The following is a 15398-nucleotide window of genomic DNA, read 5'->3' as shown; positions in this document are numbered from 1 at the left end:
CCAACTTGGCAGCCTCCTGATCCACCAAGGTCCAATCATCTGTCAAAATACGCTCAGCCCAACGAGAAGAAGCCCGTGCTGTTAAACCCCCCACAAACAGCTGCCTTCATGGCCAAGGAAGCCACATCAAAACTCTGCTTAAGCAGTGATTCTAGCCAGTGTCACCTTCCTCGGGCACCGTATTCTTCTTGGTGACAGCAGAGACTACAGTGTCCACCATGGGTGGCTGCAAGGAGTCCCGATTTTGCTCCAGAATGGGATAAAGACGGACCATCAACATCGCAACGTGGAAGTGAGGATCAGGAGAAACCCATTGCGCCTGGATAACACCTTGAATATCCTGGTGCATGGGAAAGGACAGAGAGGACTTTCAAGAAGCGGTTCCACTGTTCTAGGGGCCTCCAGAGGAGACACCTACGAAATGAGCTCCTGGAGCTCCTCACGATGAAAAATATGCACCACCAAGGGGTCCTTCCCGGGGGGCAGCTCCTCCTGCTAAGTCTCATCCCCCACTGATTGCTCCCAGTCCCCGAGATCTTCATCCTCAGAACAGGCTGGCAAAGCCTAAGACACAGGAGACACACACTCCATGAGGTCAACCTCGTCCCCCCAAGTCCCTTGACAATACTTAGATGGAGACAAGGAAGAGGGTTCTCCCTGCAGCACAGCCCCCGTTTGCTTCAAACAACAGGCCTTGTACATGGCCAGAACAAATTCAGGAGGAAAATCAACTCCCAAGTGACCCGGCAAGGCTGGCCAGATTGGCAGAACCCCAAGGGACGAGACGAGCTCCAAAACGCAGGGGAAGATCAGGACCAGATGCGCTATGAGGCTGCCACCCACACGAGCTCACCCGAGGTGAACGGTCCCACCGAGGCCCCAGAGATGGACGCTGGTACTGCCGCCTGTCCTGACTCCACACTTCAAGCCTCAGACCACTCCAGAGCCACACAGAGGCCACAGTGACCTGCCGAATCCACCCCTGGTGCTGACAAATGGCGCAGTGCTTGAGCCGCTGTGACATTGCTGCCCGAATCCGCAGTAACCCCGCAACACCTTGCAGAGCTACACACAGCAAGAGAACCACCAGGGCATCAAGAAGCAGACTGCTAAAGGCAAGGAAAGGCAAAACCACCTTGCCACGTTGTGGAAGAGAGACATAAGGCAGACCCAACAGCACTCAAAACTGTTGGTCTGCCAACAGACAGAACCACACATTCAAGGTTCAATGAAAGTGAGGACCCAAGAAGGGTCCAAGTGGAGGCAAAGACCTGGCCACCCGGGTTTGGCACCCAGGGGGTGAGATAGAGCCATGCGAGCCTCAGCCCCTATCCAGCAGTCAGAAAAAAAGAGAGAGAATTTTCTCTTTGCACCAAACACCAGCCCCAGAAGAACTAACCAAAAACAAAATCCCAGGGCCGGTAAACTAACTGGACTGCACAGGCTTAGCACTGTTACCATCTGCTGAGACTGAGAACAGATTGGCTGGCTTTCTGGGGACTGCAAACCCACTTACAGGCTTACTTGAAGTTCAGGTTTGTTCCGAGTCTCCATCTTTTGGTAAGAGTGAATAACCATCTGTGCAGGTTTAGAGGGACGTAATGAATTATTATTATGCCTCTGTATCACTCCATGCTGTGACCTCACCTTGAGTATTGTGTTCAGTTCTGGTCACCGTATCTCAATAAAGATATATAGCGGAATTAGAAAAGGTTCAAAGAAGAGCGACCAAAATGATAGAGGGGATGGAACTGCTCCCATATGAGGAAAGGCTAACGAGATTGGTTTTCCAATCTGAAGGGCCCTATTTACAGCTTTTGCAAAACACTGCTGCTCACTTGATATTTGGCTTGGCAAATTATAACGAGGTGAGCCCTTTATTACACCAACTCCACTGGCTAAAAATAGAAGCGCGTATTAAATTTACAATTGCATGCCAAGTTCATAAAAGTGTTTATGGGAAGAATTTGATTATGGGGAGACAATTGCTACCACGTGTAGGTGCTAGAGAGCACTTGAGAAGCTCGGAAAACTTGACACGATATACCTATTGTATGGAATTTGAAGTTGAAATCAATTTAGGAACATTCTTTTTCCTTTCAAGGTCCAATTATTCCAGTTTCTATACAGACAACAGTTAATTCTAGTCTATTTCAGAAAGCTTTAAAATCTGTTTAAATGTATATTAGTAGTCTATTATAATATTGTCAGTCATGTTGCAAAAATCCGAGGGAACGGTACAGTATAGGGGGTGAAGTGTTTCAGCGTGCGAAGGAAGAGCGGGACTTGGGGGTGATTGTGTCTGACGACCTTAAAGCTTTCAAACAGGTAGAAAAAGTGACGGCCAAAGCCAGAAGGATGCTTAGGTACATAAAGAGAGGCATGACCAGCAGGAAAAAGGAGGTGATAGTGCCGTTGTATAAGTCTCTAGTGCAGTTCTGGAGACCGCACCCACGGAAAGATATAAACAGGATGGAGTTGGTCCAGAGGGCGGCTACAAAATTAGTAAGCGGTCTTGAATGCAAAAATGATAGGGACAGGCTTATGAACCTCAACATGTATACGCTGGAAGAGAGGAGGGAGAGAGGAGACACGATAGAAACGTTTAAGTATCTCAAGGGAATTTATGTACAGGAAGAGAGCCTTTTTCAAATGAAGGAGAGCTCTGGAATGAGGGGACATATGACAAAGTTAAGAGGGAATAGGCTTAGGAGTAACCTAAGGAAGTATTATTTCACAGAAAGGGTGGTGGAGGTGTGGAATGGCCTCCCGGTGGAGGTGGTGGAGTCCAGGACTGTTCCAGAATTTAAAAAGGCATGGGATAAGCATGTGGGATCGCTTAGGAACAGGAAGAATTAGGGGTTACAGAGGATGGGCAGACTGGATGGGTCATATGGCCTTTATCTGCCGTCATGTTTCTATGTTTCTATTCCTACAATGCCTAAGAGCCAACCTCATCAGTGATGTCACAATGGCTCAACTGTCCTATTCTTGGCTTACTTTCCCCCCTTAGTGTGAAGAGTTTCAGTCTCTGGTAACCAGATGTCATAATGGGAATAGGCTTAGGAATAACCTAAGGAAGTATTATTTCACAGAAAGGGTGGTGGAGGCGTGGAATGGCCTCCCGGTGGAGGTGGTGGAGTCCAGGACTGTTCCAGAGTTTAAAAAGGCATGGGATAAGCATGTGGGACCGCTTAGGAACAGGAAGAATTAGGGGTTACAGAGGATGGGCAGACTGGATGGGTCATATGGCCTTTATCTGCCGTCATGTTTCTATGTTTCTATTCCTACAATGCCTAAGAGCCAACCTCATCAGTGATGTCACAATGGCTCAACTGTCCTATTCTTGGCTTACTTTCCCCCCTTAGTGTGAAGAGTTTCAGTCTCTGGTAACCAGATGTCATAATGGGAATAGGCTTAGGAATAACCTAAGGAAGTATTATTTCACAGAAAGGGTGGTGGAGGCGTGGAATGGCCTCCCGGTGGAGGTGGTGGAGTCCAGGACTGTTCCAGAGTTTAAAAAGGCATGGGATAAGCATGTGGGACCGCTTAGGAACAGGAAGAATTAGGGGTTACAGAGGATGGGCAGACTGGATGGGTCATATGGCCTTTATCTGCCGTCATGTTTCTATGTTTCTATTCCTACAATGCCTAAGAGCCAACCTCATCAGTGATGTCACAATGGCTCAACTGTCCTATTCTTGGCTTACTTTCCCCCCTTAGTGTGAAGAGTTTCAGTCTCTGGTAACCAGATGTCATAATGGGAATAGGCTTAGGAATAACCTAAGGAAGTATTATTTCACAGAAAGGGTGGTGGAGGCGTGGAATGGCCTCCCGGTGGAGGTGGTGGAGTCCAGGACTGTTCCAGAGTTTAAAAAGGCATGGGATAAGCATGTGGGACCGCTTAGGAACAGGAAGAATTAGGGGTTACAGAGGATGGGCAGACTGGATGGGTCATATGGCCTTTATCTGCCGTCATGTTTCTATGTTTCTATTCCACCAATGCCTAAGAGCCAACCTCATCAGTGATGTCACAATGGCTCAACTGTCCTATTCTTGGCTTACTTTCCCCCCTTAGTGTGTTTCAGTCTCTGGTAACCAGAGCTGAGATTGTGATGTCATAATGCCTCATTCCACCAATGCCCAAGAGCCAACCTCATCAGTGATGTCACAATGGCTCAATTGTCCTATTCTTGGCTTACTTTCCCCACTTAGTGTGAAGAGTTTCAGTCTCTGGTAACCAGAGCTCATATTGTGATGTCATAATGGGAATAGGCTTAGGAGTAACCTAAGGAAGTATTATTTCACAGAAAGGGTGGTGGAGGCGTAGAATGGCCTCCCGGTGGAGGTGGTGGAGTCGAGGACTGTGTCATGGGATAAGCATGTGGGATCGCTTAGGAACAGGAAGAATTAGGGGTTACAGAGGATGGGCAGACTGGATGGGTCATGTGGCCTTTGTCTGCTGTCATGTTTCTATGTTTCTATTCCACCAATGCCTAAGAGCCAACCTCATCAGTGATGTCACAATGGCTCAATTGTCCTATTATTGCCTTACTTTCCCCCCTTAGTGTGTTTCAGTCTCTGGTAACCAGAGCTGAGATTGTGATGTCATAATGCCTCATTCCACCAATGCCTAAGAGCCAACCTCATCAGTGATGTCACAATGGCTCAATTGTCCTATTCTTGGCTTACTTTCCCCTCTTAGTGTGAAGAGTTTGTCTCTGGTAACCAGAGCTCATATTGTGATGTCATAATGGGAATAGGAGTAACCTAAGGAAGCATTATTTCACAGAAAGGGTGGTGGAGGCATGGAATGGCCTCCCGGTGGAGGTGGTGGAGTCGAGGACTGTTCATGGGATAAGCATGTGGGATCGCTTAGGAACAGGAAGAATTAGGGGTTACAGAGGATGGGCAGACTGGATGGGTCATACGGCCTTTAACTACCGTCATGTTTCTATGTCCATCTAGCATATTCTCTTGCTTTTAAAATACCTTGAAGACAATGTTAAAAGCAGTATAGAAGCATCGAAATAGAATACGATTGAGGTCTACAAAATCCTGAGTAGTGTGGAGCGGGTGGAGGTGAATTGATTTTTCACTCTTTCAAAAACCACAAAGACTAGGGGACACTCAATGAAACTGCCTAGAACTACTTTTAAAACAAATAGAAGGAAATATTTTTTTCACTCAAAGAATAGCTGTGGAACTCACTGCCGGAGGATGTGTCAACAGCAGTTAGTTTGGATAAGTTCCTGGAGGAAAAGTCCACAGTCTGTTATTGAGATGGACATGTGCTAGCTAGGCAGATTTCTATGGTCTGTGCCCTTATTTGGATTGGCCGGAGTGGGTTTTGATGACTTCAGTAGTTGGAGAACAAAGCTAGTGCCAGGCAGACATCTAAAGATGTACCCTAAAGATAGCAAGGACAAATCAAGGACCATCCACAGTCAGAGAGGGAGAGAGGAAAGAGAATGTAAACAGACAGTGAGAGGTCCTAAAGCAGGAGGAGCAGCTGCTGTGTGAGGGGAGGAGGATCAGGAAGAGGATCAGGAAGACCGCACCTCAAATACTTTGTGCAATTCTGGTCACCGCATCTCAAAAAAAGATACAGTAGAAGGGCGATGAAAATGATTTCACTCTGGAATGGCGATTGCCATGATGGAACATTGTAAGCCACATTGAGCCTGCAAATAGGTGGGAAAATGTGGGATACAAATGCAACAAATAAATATGTAAAGGGGATGGGCCAACTTCCCTAAGAGGGCACTTCAGCTTGGCGAAAAGATGGCTGAAGGGAGATATGACAGAGGTACATAAAATAATGAGCATTTGTATCCCACATTTTCCCACCTATTTGCGGGCTCAGTGTGGCTTACAATACATTATGAGTGATGGAAATACAATTTGTTACAGTACGCTTATGGGTTACATTGTGAAGAGTTGTGGGAAGACAGAGTAAAGTCAGGATATCATTTGGGAATAGAACAATGGGGAGTTGAGGGGCGATAAAACAGTATTAAGGGAACATAAAGGTCTAACAATTTTATCTGTGGGTAGAGTTTTAAGAGAGTTGAGGATACGGGGGAAGAGAATTCAGAAGAGAGTGTGTTGATGCGTATCTATTAGTGTGTATGGACTTCATGTGTTTTGATCCTTGCTGTAGACGTGAATCGCTTGTTTACTCTTTCCAAAAATACTAGGACTAGGGGGAGCGCGATGAAGCTACAAAGTAGTACATTTAAAACAAATCAGAGAAAAGATTTCTTCACTCAACGTGTAATTAAAGTCTGAAACTTGTTGCCAGAGAATGTGGTAAAAGCAGTTAGCTTAGCGGGGTTTTAAAAAGGCATGGATAACGTTCTAAAAGAAAAATCCATAAGCCATTATTAAGATGGACTTGGGAAAATCCACTGCTTATTTCTAGCATAATGTATGAATGCAAATATAAAAGTCTTAAGGGCTGTTAGACTAAAGTGAGGAAGAGTCTCATATGTAATACACAATGATATTTCTTTCACTCAACAGGTGAATCCATTGCACGTGTTCATGTCTTAATCATTGACTCAGCCTCCACCATCCCAATTATACTAGCAAAAAAAGACTTGCACAACTTTTTAAATGTACTTCTCAATAATGCTCACTGCACTTATCTTAGGCAGGTTGGTGCGCTCTTAAAACCCTGACAGGTCCCCGTTTTGTATTGACTTTATCAAGAGAGAGTGACACCAATTCTGTCAATAAGGGAAAGAAAGAGAACAGGCAAAAAAGAAATCAAGTCTCTTGCATATAAACCTTAACCCCATTTAGAGAAGTTAAAATAATGGGGTTAAGGTTTATATGCAAGAGACTTGAGTTCTTTTTTTCTGTTCTCTTTCTTTCCCTTACACGTTGAGTGAAGAAATCTTTTCTCTGATTTGTTTTAAATGTACTACTTTGTAGCTTCATCGCGCTCCCCCTAGTCCTAGTATTTTTGGAAAGAGTAAACAAGCGATTCACGTCTACAGCAAGGATCAAAACACATGACAGCCCTTAAGACTATCATATTTGCATTTACACATTCTGGGAATATTTTTTGATATTTTGCTTTATGGGACAGAGTGACGGTCTAAAATTATTTAACAGTTAGTATTTCTAGCATAAGTAGCATAACATGTAATTGTACTGTTTTGGGATCTTGCCAGGTACTTGTGACCTGGATTGGCCACTGTTGCAAACAGGATACTGCGCTTGATGGACCTTTGGTCTCTCCCAGTATGGCAACACTTATGTTCTTATAAGAGCATATACAGTATGGGATTTACGTTCCAAGACGTATGAAGAGAGGCTTGCTGACCTGAACATGTACACCCTGGAGGAAAGGAGGAACAGGGGTGATATGATACAGACGTTCAAATATTTGAAAGGTATTAATCCGCAAACGAATCTTTTCCGGAGATGGGAAGGCGGTAGAACGAGAGGACATGAAATGAGATTGAAGGGGGGCAGACTCAAGAAAAATGTCAGGAAGTATTTCTTCACGGAGAGAGTGGTGGATGCTTGGAATGCCCTCCCGCGGGAGATGGTGGAGATGAAAACGGTAACGGAGTTCAAACATGCGTGGGATATGCATAGAGGAATCCTGTGCAGAAGGAATGGATCCTCAGAAGCTTAGCTGAAATTGGGTGGCGGAGCAGTTGGGGGGAAGAGGGGGTGGTGGTTGGGAGGCGAGGATAGGGGAGGGCAGACTTATACGGTCTGTACCAGAGCCGGTGATGGGAGGCGGGACTGGTGGTTGGGAGGCGGGAAATACTGCTGGGCAGACTTATACGGTCTGTGCCCTGAAAAAGACAGGTACAAATTCAAGGTAAGGTATACACATATGAGTTTGTCTTGGGCAGACTGGATGGACCATGCAGGTCTTTTTCTGCCGTCATCTACTATGTTACTATGAGCCTGAGGGGCTGTAGGAAATAAAGAGCCCCAGGAATGGATTGAGCAGTGCCAGGCTCATTTCTTCTTGTGTGTGTGTGTATGTGTGTGTGGCATTGCCTGGCACTGCATCCCCTGCTGCCCACCTCCTGCCAGTGAGGGGAGGAGAATGAGGAAGAAGAGCCTGAGTGGCTGCAGGGAATGGATTGAGCAGTGCCAGGCTCATTTCTTCTTGTGTGTGTGTGGCATTGCCTGGCACTGCATCCCCTGCTGCCCACCTCCTGCCAGTGAGGGAGGAGAATCAGGAAGAAGAGCAGCAGCTGCTGTGTGAGGGGAGGAGAATGAGGAAGAAGAGTCTGAGGGGCTACAGCAGGGAATGGATTGAGCAGTGCCAGGCTCATTTCTTCTTGTGTGTGTGTGTATGTGTGTGTGGCATTGCCTGGCACTGCATCCCCTGCTGCCCACCTCCTGCCAGTGAGGGGAGGAGAATGAGGAAGAAGAGCCTGAGTGGCTGCAGGGAATGGATTGAGCAGTGCCAGGCTCATTTCTTCTTGTGTGTGTGGCATTGCCTGGCACTGCATCCCCTGCTGCCCACCTCCTGCCAGTGAGGGAGGAGAATCAGGAAGAAGAGCAGCAGCTGCTGTGTGAGGGGAGGAGAATGAGGAAGAAGAGTCTGAGGGGCTACAGCAGGGAATGGATTGAGCAGTGCCAGGCTCATTTCTTCTTGTGTGTGTGTGGCATTGCCTGGCACTGCATCCCCTGCTGCCCACCCCCACCTCCTGCCAGTGAGGGAGGAGAATCAGGAAGAAGAGCAGCAGCTGCTGTGTGAGGGAAGGAGAATGAGGAAGAAGAGTCTGAGGGGCTACAGCAGGGAATGGATTGAGCAGTGCCAGGCTCATTTCTTCTTGTGTGTGTGTGGCATTGCCTGGCACTGCATCCCCTGCTGCCCACCTCCTGCCAGTGAGGGGAGGAGAATCAGGAAGAAGAGCAGCAGCTGCTGTGTGAGGGGAGGAGAATCAGGAAGAAGAGCAGCAGCTGCTGTGTGAGGGGAGGAGAATGAGGAAGAAGAGTCTGAGGGGCTACAGCAGGGAATGGATTGAGCAGTGCCAGGCTCATTTCTTCTTGTGTGTGTGTGGCATTGCCTGGCACTGCATCCCCTGCTGCCCACCTCCTGCCAGTGAGGGGAGGAGAATGAGGAAGAAGAGCCTGCGTGGCTGCAGGGAATGGATTGAGCAGTGCCAGGCTCATTTCTTCTTGTGTGTGTGTGGCATTGCCTGGCACTGCATCCCCTGCTGCCCACCTCCTGCCAGTGAGGGGAGGAGAATGAGGAAGAAGAGCCTGCGTGGCTGCAGGGAATGGATTGAGCAGTGCCAGGCTCATTTCTTCTTGTGTGTGTGTGGCATTGCCTGGCACTGCATCCCCTGCTGCCTACCTCCTGCCAGTGAGGGGAGGAGAATCAGGAAGAAGAGCAGCAGCTGCTGTGTGTGGGGAGGAGAATGAGGAAGAAGAGTCTGAGGGGCTACAGGAGGGAATGGATTGAGCAGTGCCAGGCTCATTTCTTCTTGTGTGTGTGTGGCATTGCCTGGCACTGCATCCCCTGCTGCCCACCTCCTGCCAGTGAGGGGAGGAGAATCAGGAAGAAGAGCAGCAGCTGCTGTGTGTGGGGAGGAGAATGAGGAAGAAGAGCCTGAGGGGCTACAGCAGGGAATGGATTGAGCAGTGCCAGGCTCATTTCTTCTTGTGTGTGTGTGGCATTGCCTGGCACTGCATCCCCTGCTGCCCACCTCCTGCCAGTGAGGGGAGGAGAATCAGGAAGAAGAGCAGCAGCTGCTGTGTGTGGGGAGGAGAATGAGGAAGAAGAGCCTGAGGGGCTACAGCAGGGAATGGATTGAGCAGTGCCAGGCTCATTTCTTCTTGTGTGTGTGTGGCATTGCCTGGCACTGCATCCCCTGCTGCCCACCTCCTGCCAGTGAGGGGAGGAGAATCAGGAAGAAGAGCAGCAGCTGCTGTGTGAGGGGAGGAGAATGAGGAAGAAGAGTCTGAGGGGCTACAGCAGGGAATGGATTGAGCAGTGCCAGGCTCATTTCTTCTTGTGTGTGTGTGGCATTGCCTGGCACTGCATCCCCTGCTGCCCACCTCCTGCCAGTGAGGGGAGGAGAATCAGGAAGAAGAGCAGCAGCTGCTGTGTGAGGGGAGGAGAATCAGGAAGAAGAGCAGCAGCTGCTGTGTGAGGGGAGGAGAATGAGGAAGAAGAGTCTGAGGGGCTACAGCAGGGAATGGATTGAGCAGTGCCAGGCTCATTTCTTCTTGTGTGTGTGTGGCATTGCCTGGCACTGCATCCCCTGCTGCCCACCTCCTGCCAGTGAGGGGAGGAGAATGAGGAAGAAGAGCCTGCGTGGCTGCAGGGAATGGATTGAGCAGTGCCAGGCTCATTTCTTCTTGTGTGTGTGTGGCATTGCCTGGCACTGCATCCCCTGCTGCCCACCTCCTGCCAGTGAGGGGAGGAGAATGAGGAAGAAGAGCCTGCGTGGCTGCAGGGAATGGATTGAGCAGTGCCAGGCTCATTTCTTCTTGTGTGTGTGTGGCATTGCCTGGCACTGCATCCCCTGCTGCCTACCTCCTGCCAGTGAGGGGAGGAGAATCAGGAAGAAGAGCAGCAGCTGCTGTGTGTGGGGAGGAGAATGAGGAAGAAGAGTCTGAGGGGCTACAGGAGGGAATGGATTGAGCAGTGCCAGGCTCATTTCTTCTTGTGTGTGTGTGGCATTGCCTGGCACTGCATCCCCTGCTGCCCACCTCCTGCCAGTGAGGGGAGGAGAATCAGGAAGAAGAGCAGCAGCTGCTGTGTGTGGGGAGGAGAATGAGGAAGAAGAGCCTGAGGGGCTACAGGAGGGAATGGATTGAGCAGTGCCAGGCTCATTTCTTCTTGTGTGTGTGTGGCATTGCCTGGCACTGCATCCCCTGCTGCCCACCTCCTGCCAGTGAGGGAAGGAGAATCAGGAAGAAGAGCCTTCTGTGTGTGTGGCATTGCATTCCCTACTGCCTAACTCCTACCTTCTGAGCAGAAAGCCCTGCAGCCATTCTCCTGCCCTTCTGCACACCGGCCACGACTCCTGTGAGGCAGATTAGGAAATTCTCCCCTAATCAAGAAGGGGCTATTTTAAAAAAACGTCATTTCCTGCACTTGATGAACAACAAATAGGGAGGGAGCATCTTTCCTTCTAGCACGTCCTCTATTAGAGCAATCCCGCCCTCGGGAGTCTTCTGACCAATCAGGGAAATAAGAAGCGGGGTCTAGGACAAGGACTGAAGTGACATCATATCGTTGAAGCCACGTAGGGTAATCTCTCTTTCGCCTTTTCCGCACATCCGTCATCTCTAGTACACTCAAAACAAAGCAACACTCCATTTGGTTCATCTCACATATTTGCAAACTTGCCGGCTTGTGCAGTATACAGATGGACACAGAGGAAATATAATAACGGAATACCTTTATAGAGATAAACATTAGGAGGGGCTGGTTAGGCTAAGCTCCTTAGGATCCATTCCTTCTACACACACTCTACTATGTGTTTTTATTTATTTCTTTATTGCACTTGTATCCCACATTTTCTCACCTATTTGCAGGCTCAATGTGGCTTACAAATTAGAGAGTTGCACGGGGACAGAAATCCTACCCATCCCCGCCCGTCCCTGCTGGAATCTTACCCATCCCCACCCATCCCCGCTGGAATCTTACCCGTCCCCACCCATCCCCGCAAAAATTAAAACCATCCCAACCCGTCCCCACCCGTCCCCGCAAGAATTTAACCCATCCCCATCCATCCCCGTAAGAATTTAATAGTACATAAAAGAAAGTTCCAGTCAGCTCCCTTTCTGGATTTGAGCCACAGCACTGTAGGCAAGGAAGGAATGGAAGTTGGAACTTGGAACACTCTGGTGCGCACATGTAAGATTTGTCTCTGATTCACTGGCAGTGTGTGCTGAGGATGAGTCCATTCACGCCACATGCACGCGCCAGTAGGTCAGGTGACATCTGATTCTCGTGCCTGTGTCAGAGCTGAGGTCTGTGCACCAGCCTGGGAGCAAAGAGGATTAACAGTAACATAGTAAGTGACAGCAAATAGACCTGAACGGTCCATCCACTCTGCCCAATAGTCACACTCATGATCAATTCATCATTAAATCAACGAGTGTGATATTATATACTTGATTATGGTCTTTCTTTCGTGTTTCTGGAACAAAGACCACAGGAGTCTATCTGGCCCCATCCTTATGTTCCAACTGCTGGAGTTGCCATCGAAGCCCACTCCAGCCTATTCATGTTCTCATTTGTGGGACACAGACCGTAAAAGTCTGTCCAGCACTGTCCTTATGTTCCAGCCACTGAAGTTGCTGTCTAAGCCCTTTCCAGCCCATCCTACACCAGATTGCCATGTATGAGACACAGACCATACAAGTCTGCCAGGTATCAGCTCTAGTTCATCACAGCCAGAGTCACCATCTAAGTGTCACTTGACACATCCACACACATGCAGCCATTTAAGGTTAGCTTTTATATAACTTCCATTTTCTAATTAGAGATCCTCTGTGTTCATCCCACGCCTTTTTGAATTCCGTCATCATTTGTGACTCTACCACCTCCTTAATGGAAGACTTTCCACATTTATGCTGTTAAAGCAAGGAAGAAGAGGAGGAGGAGACAGCACTCAAATAAATTGGTATTCGGTAGATGAGAGGCTGGTGCAGGTGCAGCTTACACTTCCACGGGAAGCCCACAGAACTGGTTCCATCCCCGCGGGAACCCCGCAGGAACTGCCTCCGTCCCCGCGGGAACCCCGCAGAACTGCTTCCATCCCCGCGGGAACCCCGCAGGAACTACCTCCGTCCCCGCGGGAATCCCGCGGGTTCCGCGGGATTCCCGCGGGGACGGAAGCCGTGCAGCTCTCTATTACAAATGCCTGTAATGGCAACACCATTTCAGGGTACAGAAATACAATTGGTGTTAGAAAGATGACAAGAATAGTAATCAAAGAGTTGTAGAAAACAAGACATTCATAATCAGGAACGCGTGGTGGTGTGTTGTACTTAGTTATGGATTTTCCTGGTAAGCTTTGGTGAAGAGAGAGGTTTTCAACGATTTCATTGATTGCTTTTAGGTGTTTTGGACGTGCATTCCACAACTGCGTGCTCATGTAGGAAAAGCTGGACGCGTGTGTCAGTTTGTATTTTAATCCTTTGCAGCTGGGGAAGTGCAGATGAAGAAAGGTACGGGCAGATCTTTTGGCATTTCTGGATGGGAGATCCACTAGCTCAAGCATGTATGACGGGGCATCTCCGTAAATGATTTTATGGACTAACGTACAGATTTTGAACAAGATACGTTCTTTAAGAGGGAGCCAGTGTCGTTTCTTTCTTAGGGGTTTTGCACTTTCATATTTTGTTTTTCCAAATATAAGTCTATACCTGTACAGAGATTTATTTTCTCCTGGTAAAGAGCCACTAAAACAAACATCGTTATGAGAATCAATATTCAGTGTTTCTATCTAGCAATTTATTTACTTATTTATTACATTTATAACCCACACTAAACACGAATTAGGTTGAAACTTGGGAGCATTTAAAATCTTTTTTTCTCCCCCTGTGCTTAGATCAAAAGAAAAAGATGGCATGTGGGAACTTGTTCTTTTGTTTTGTGGATTGCAGTTGTATATTATAAAAATGCACTGTTAATTAAAAGACAGATATTGAATAATGAGGGCGGAGCTACCTTCATGCAGAAGTCCAGAGCCAGTCTAAATGTGCCAACATTGTCCAGTTCAGCACACTATTAGCAGCCAAGTTCATACAAAGTTAATTATGTTCAATGGAAAATAAATCTGTTGGCTCAGGCTGCTTCCTATGTGAATTTTCCATCACTGTTTTATGATTGCTACCAAGTATTACATATTAAGGGCATTTGCTTAAATTTTGTTTTAATTTGTTTATCCAGACTTACATGCACATGGTATTGCTTTTTAAACCCAAAGGTGTTGTTTCTGACTTTACTTGTTTTGGACTGTTTTGGTTTCTGCTGATTTGTAGTATATCTGCTGCCTGGAATTTGGGAAGATAGAAATGAGAAAATAAAAATTAAGTTTTTCATATACTCTGTACAAGTTGTTTACTTTTACAGTGTGTGTATGGATGCTTGTTCTAGGGTATGCTTGTAATAATATTTGAATAACTGTCTACACTTATGGCTATGATTTACGAACATTTGGCATTTATTTTATTTATTCTTTTATTGCATTTGTATCCCACATTTTCCCACCTCTTTGCAGGCTCAATGTGGCTTACAATACATCATGGATAGTGGAAATATAATAGAAAAATAGGTATTTAGTGTTATAGAAAAATTTTGGCAACATGATAATGATAAGACATAGTAGTATGACAAACAGATATTATAAGACATTTCTAACTACATGTGGAGGATTTATGTATATTCACACTGGTTGATTTTTGTGGTAAGCCTTGCTGAAGAGATGGGTCTTCAGTAGTTTGCGGAAGTTCGTTAGTTTGTAAGTCATTTTTAAGTTGCGCGGCAGTGCGTTCCATAACTGTGTGCTTAAGTAGGTGAAATTTGACACGTGCATTACTTTGTATTTTAAACCTTTGCAGTTAGGGAAGTGCAGATCAAGGAATGTGCGGGATGATTTTTTGGCATTCCTGGGTGGTAAGTCTATCAGGTCTGACATGTAGGCTGGTGCATCTCCATGAATGATTTTGTGAACTAGGGAGCAAATTTTGAACATGATGCGTTCTTTTAGTGGGAGCCAGTGTAGTTTTTCTCGTAGGGGCTTGGCACTTTCATATTTTGTTTTTCCGAATATGAGTCTAGCTGCAGTGCTCTGGGCTGTCTGAAGTTTCTTGATTATTTGCTCTTTACAGCCGGCATAGAGTGCGTTGCAGTAATCTAAATGACTGAGCACCATTGATTGTACCAGATTACGGAAAACATTCCTTGGGAAGAAAGGTTTTACTCTTTTTAATTTCCACATCGAGTGGAACATCTTCTTGGTTGTGTTTTTCGCATGGCTTTCGAGTGTTAGATGTCTATCGATGGTAACTCCAAGAATTTTTAGGGTGTCTGAAATAGGAAGGTTCAGATTTGGTGTGTTAATGGCTGTGAATTTGTTCTTGTTATGTTGAGATGTGAGTATTAGGCATTGGGTTTTTTCTGCATTAAGTTTCAATCTAAAAGCATCCGCCCATGAATGCATGATATGGAGACTTTGGTTGATGTCGTTGGAAATTTCCTTTAAATCTTGTTTAAATGGGATGTAGATCGTTACGTCGTCTGCAAATATGTATGGGTTAAGGTTTTGGTTTGATAGTAGTTTGGCTAAAGGTATCATCATTAAGTTGAATAGGGTCGGCAATAGGGGGGATCCCTGTGGGACTCTGCATTCAGGTATCCATGTGGCTGAAGTAGTCGAGTTGGATGTCAC

General features: G+C 46.8%; 1 protein-coding gene across 1 annotated transcript in view; it reads right to left on the bottom strand.

Annotated features, from left to right (window-relative positions):
• LOC115459392 (zinc finger protein 154-like) overlaps positions 1 to 11015 on the bottom strand; it is a gene marked incomplete at its 3' end in the record, with an annotated part of 40613 nt that extends 29598 nt beyond the window's left edge. Inside the window, exon 1 of the mRNA XM_030189226.1 lies at positions 10960 to 11015. Within this exon, the coding sequence (XP_030045086.1) occupies positions 10960 to 10986 (27 nt within the window). The remainder of the gene's footprint in view (positions 1 to 10959) is intronic.
• Between the last annotated feature and the right edge of the window lie 4383 nt (positions 11016 to 15398).

Source organism: Microcaecilia unicolor, unplaced genomic scaffold (assembly GCF_901765095.1).
Source record: "Microcaecilia unicolor unplaced genomic scaffold, aMicUni1.1, whole genome shotgun sequence".
Taxonomy (NCBI): domain Eukaryota; kingdom Metazoa; phylum Chordata; class Amphibia; order Gymnophiona; family Siphonopidae; genus Microcaecilia; species Microcaecilia unicolor.
Note: the sequence above shows the minus strand (reverse complement) of the source record. Positions and strands in the feature narration are given on the sequence as shown.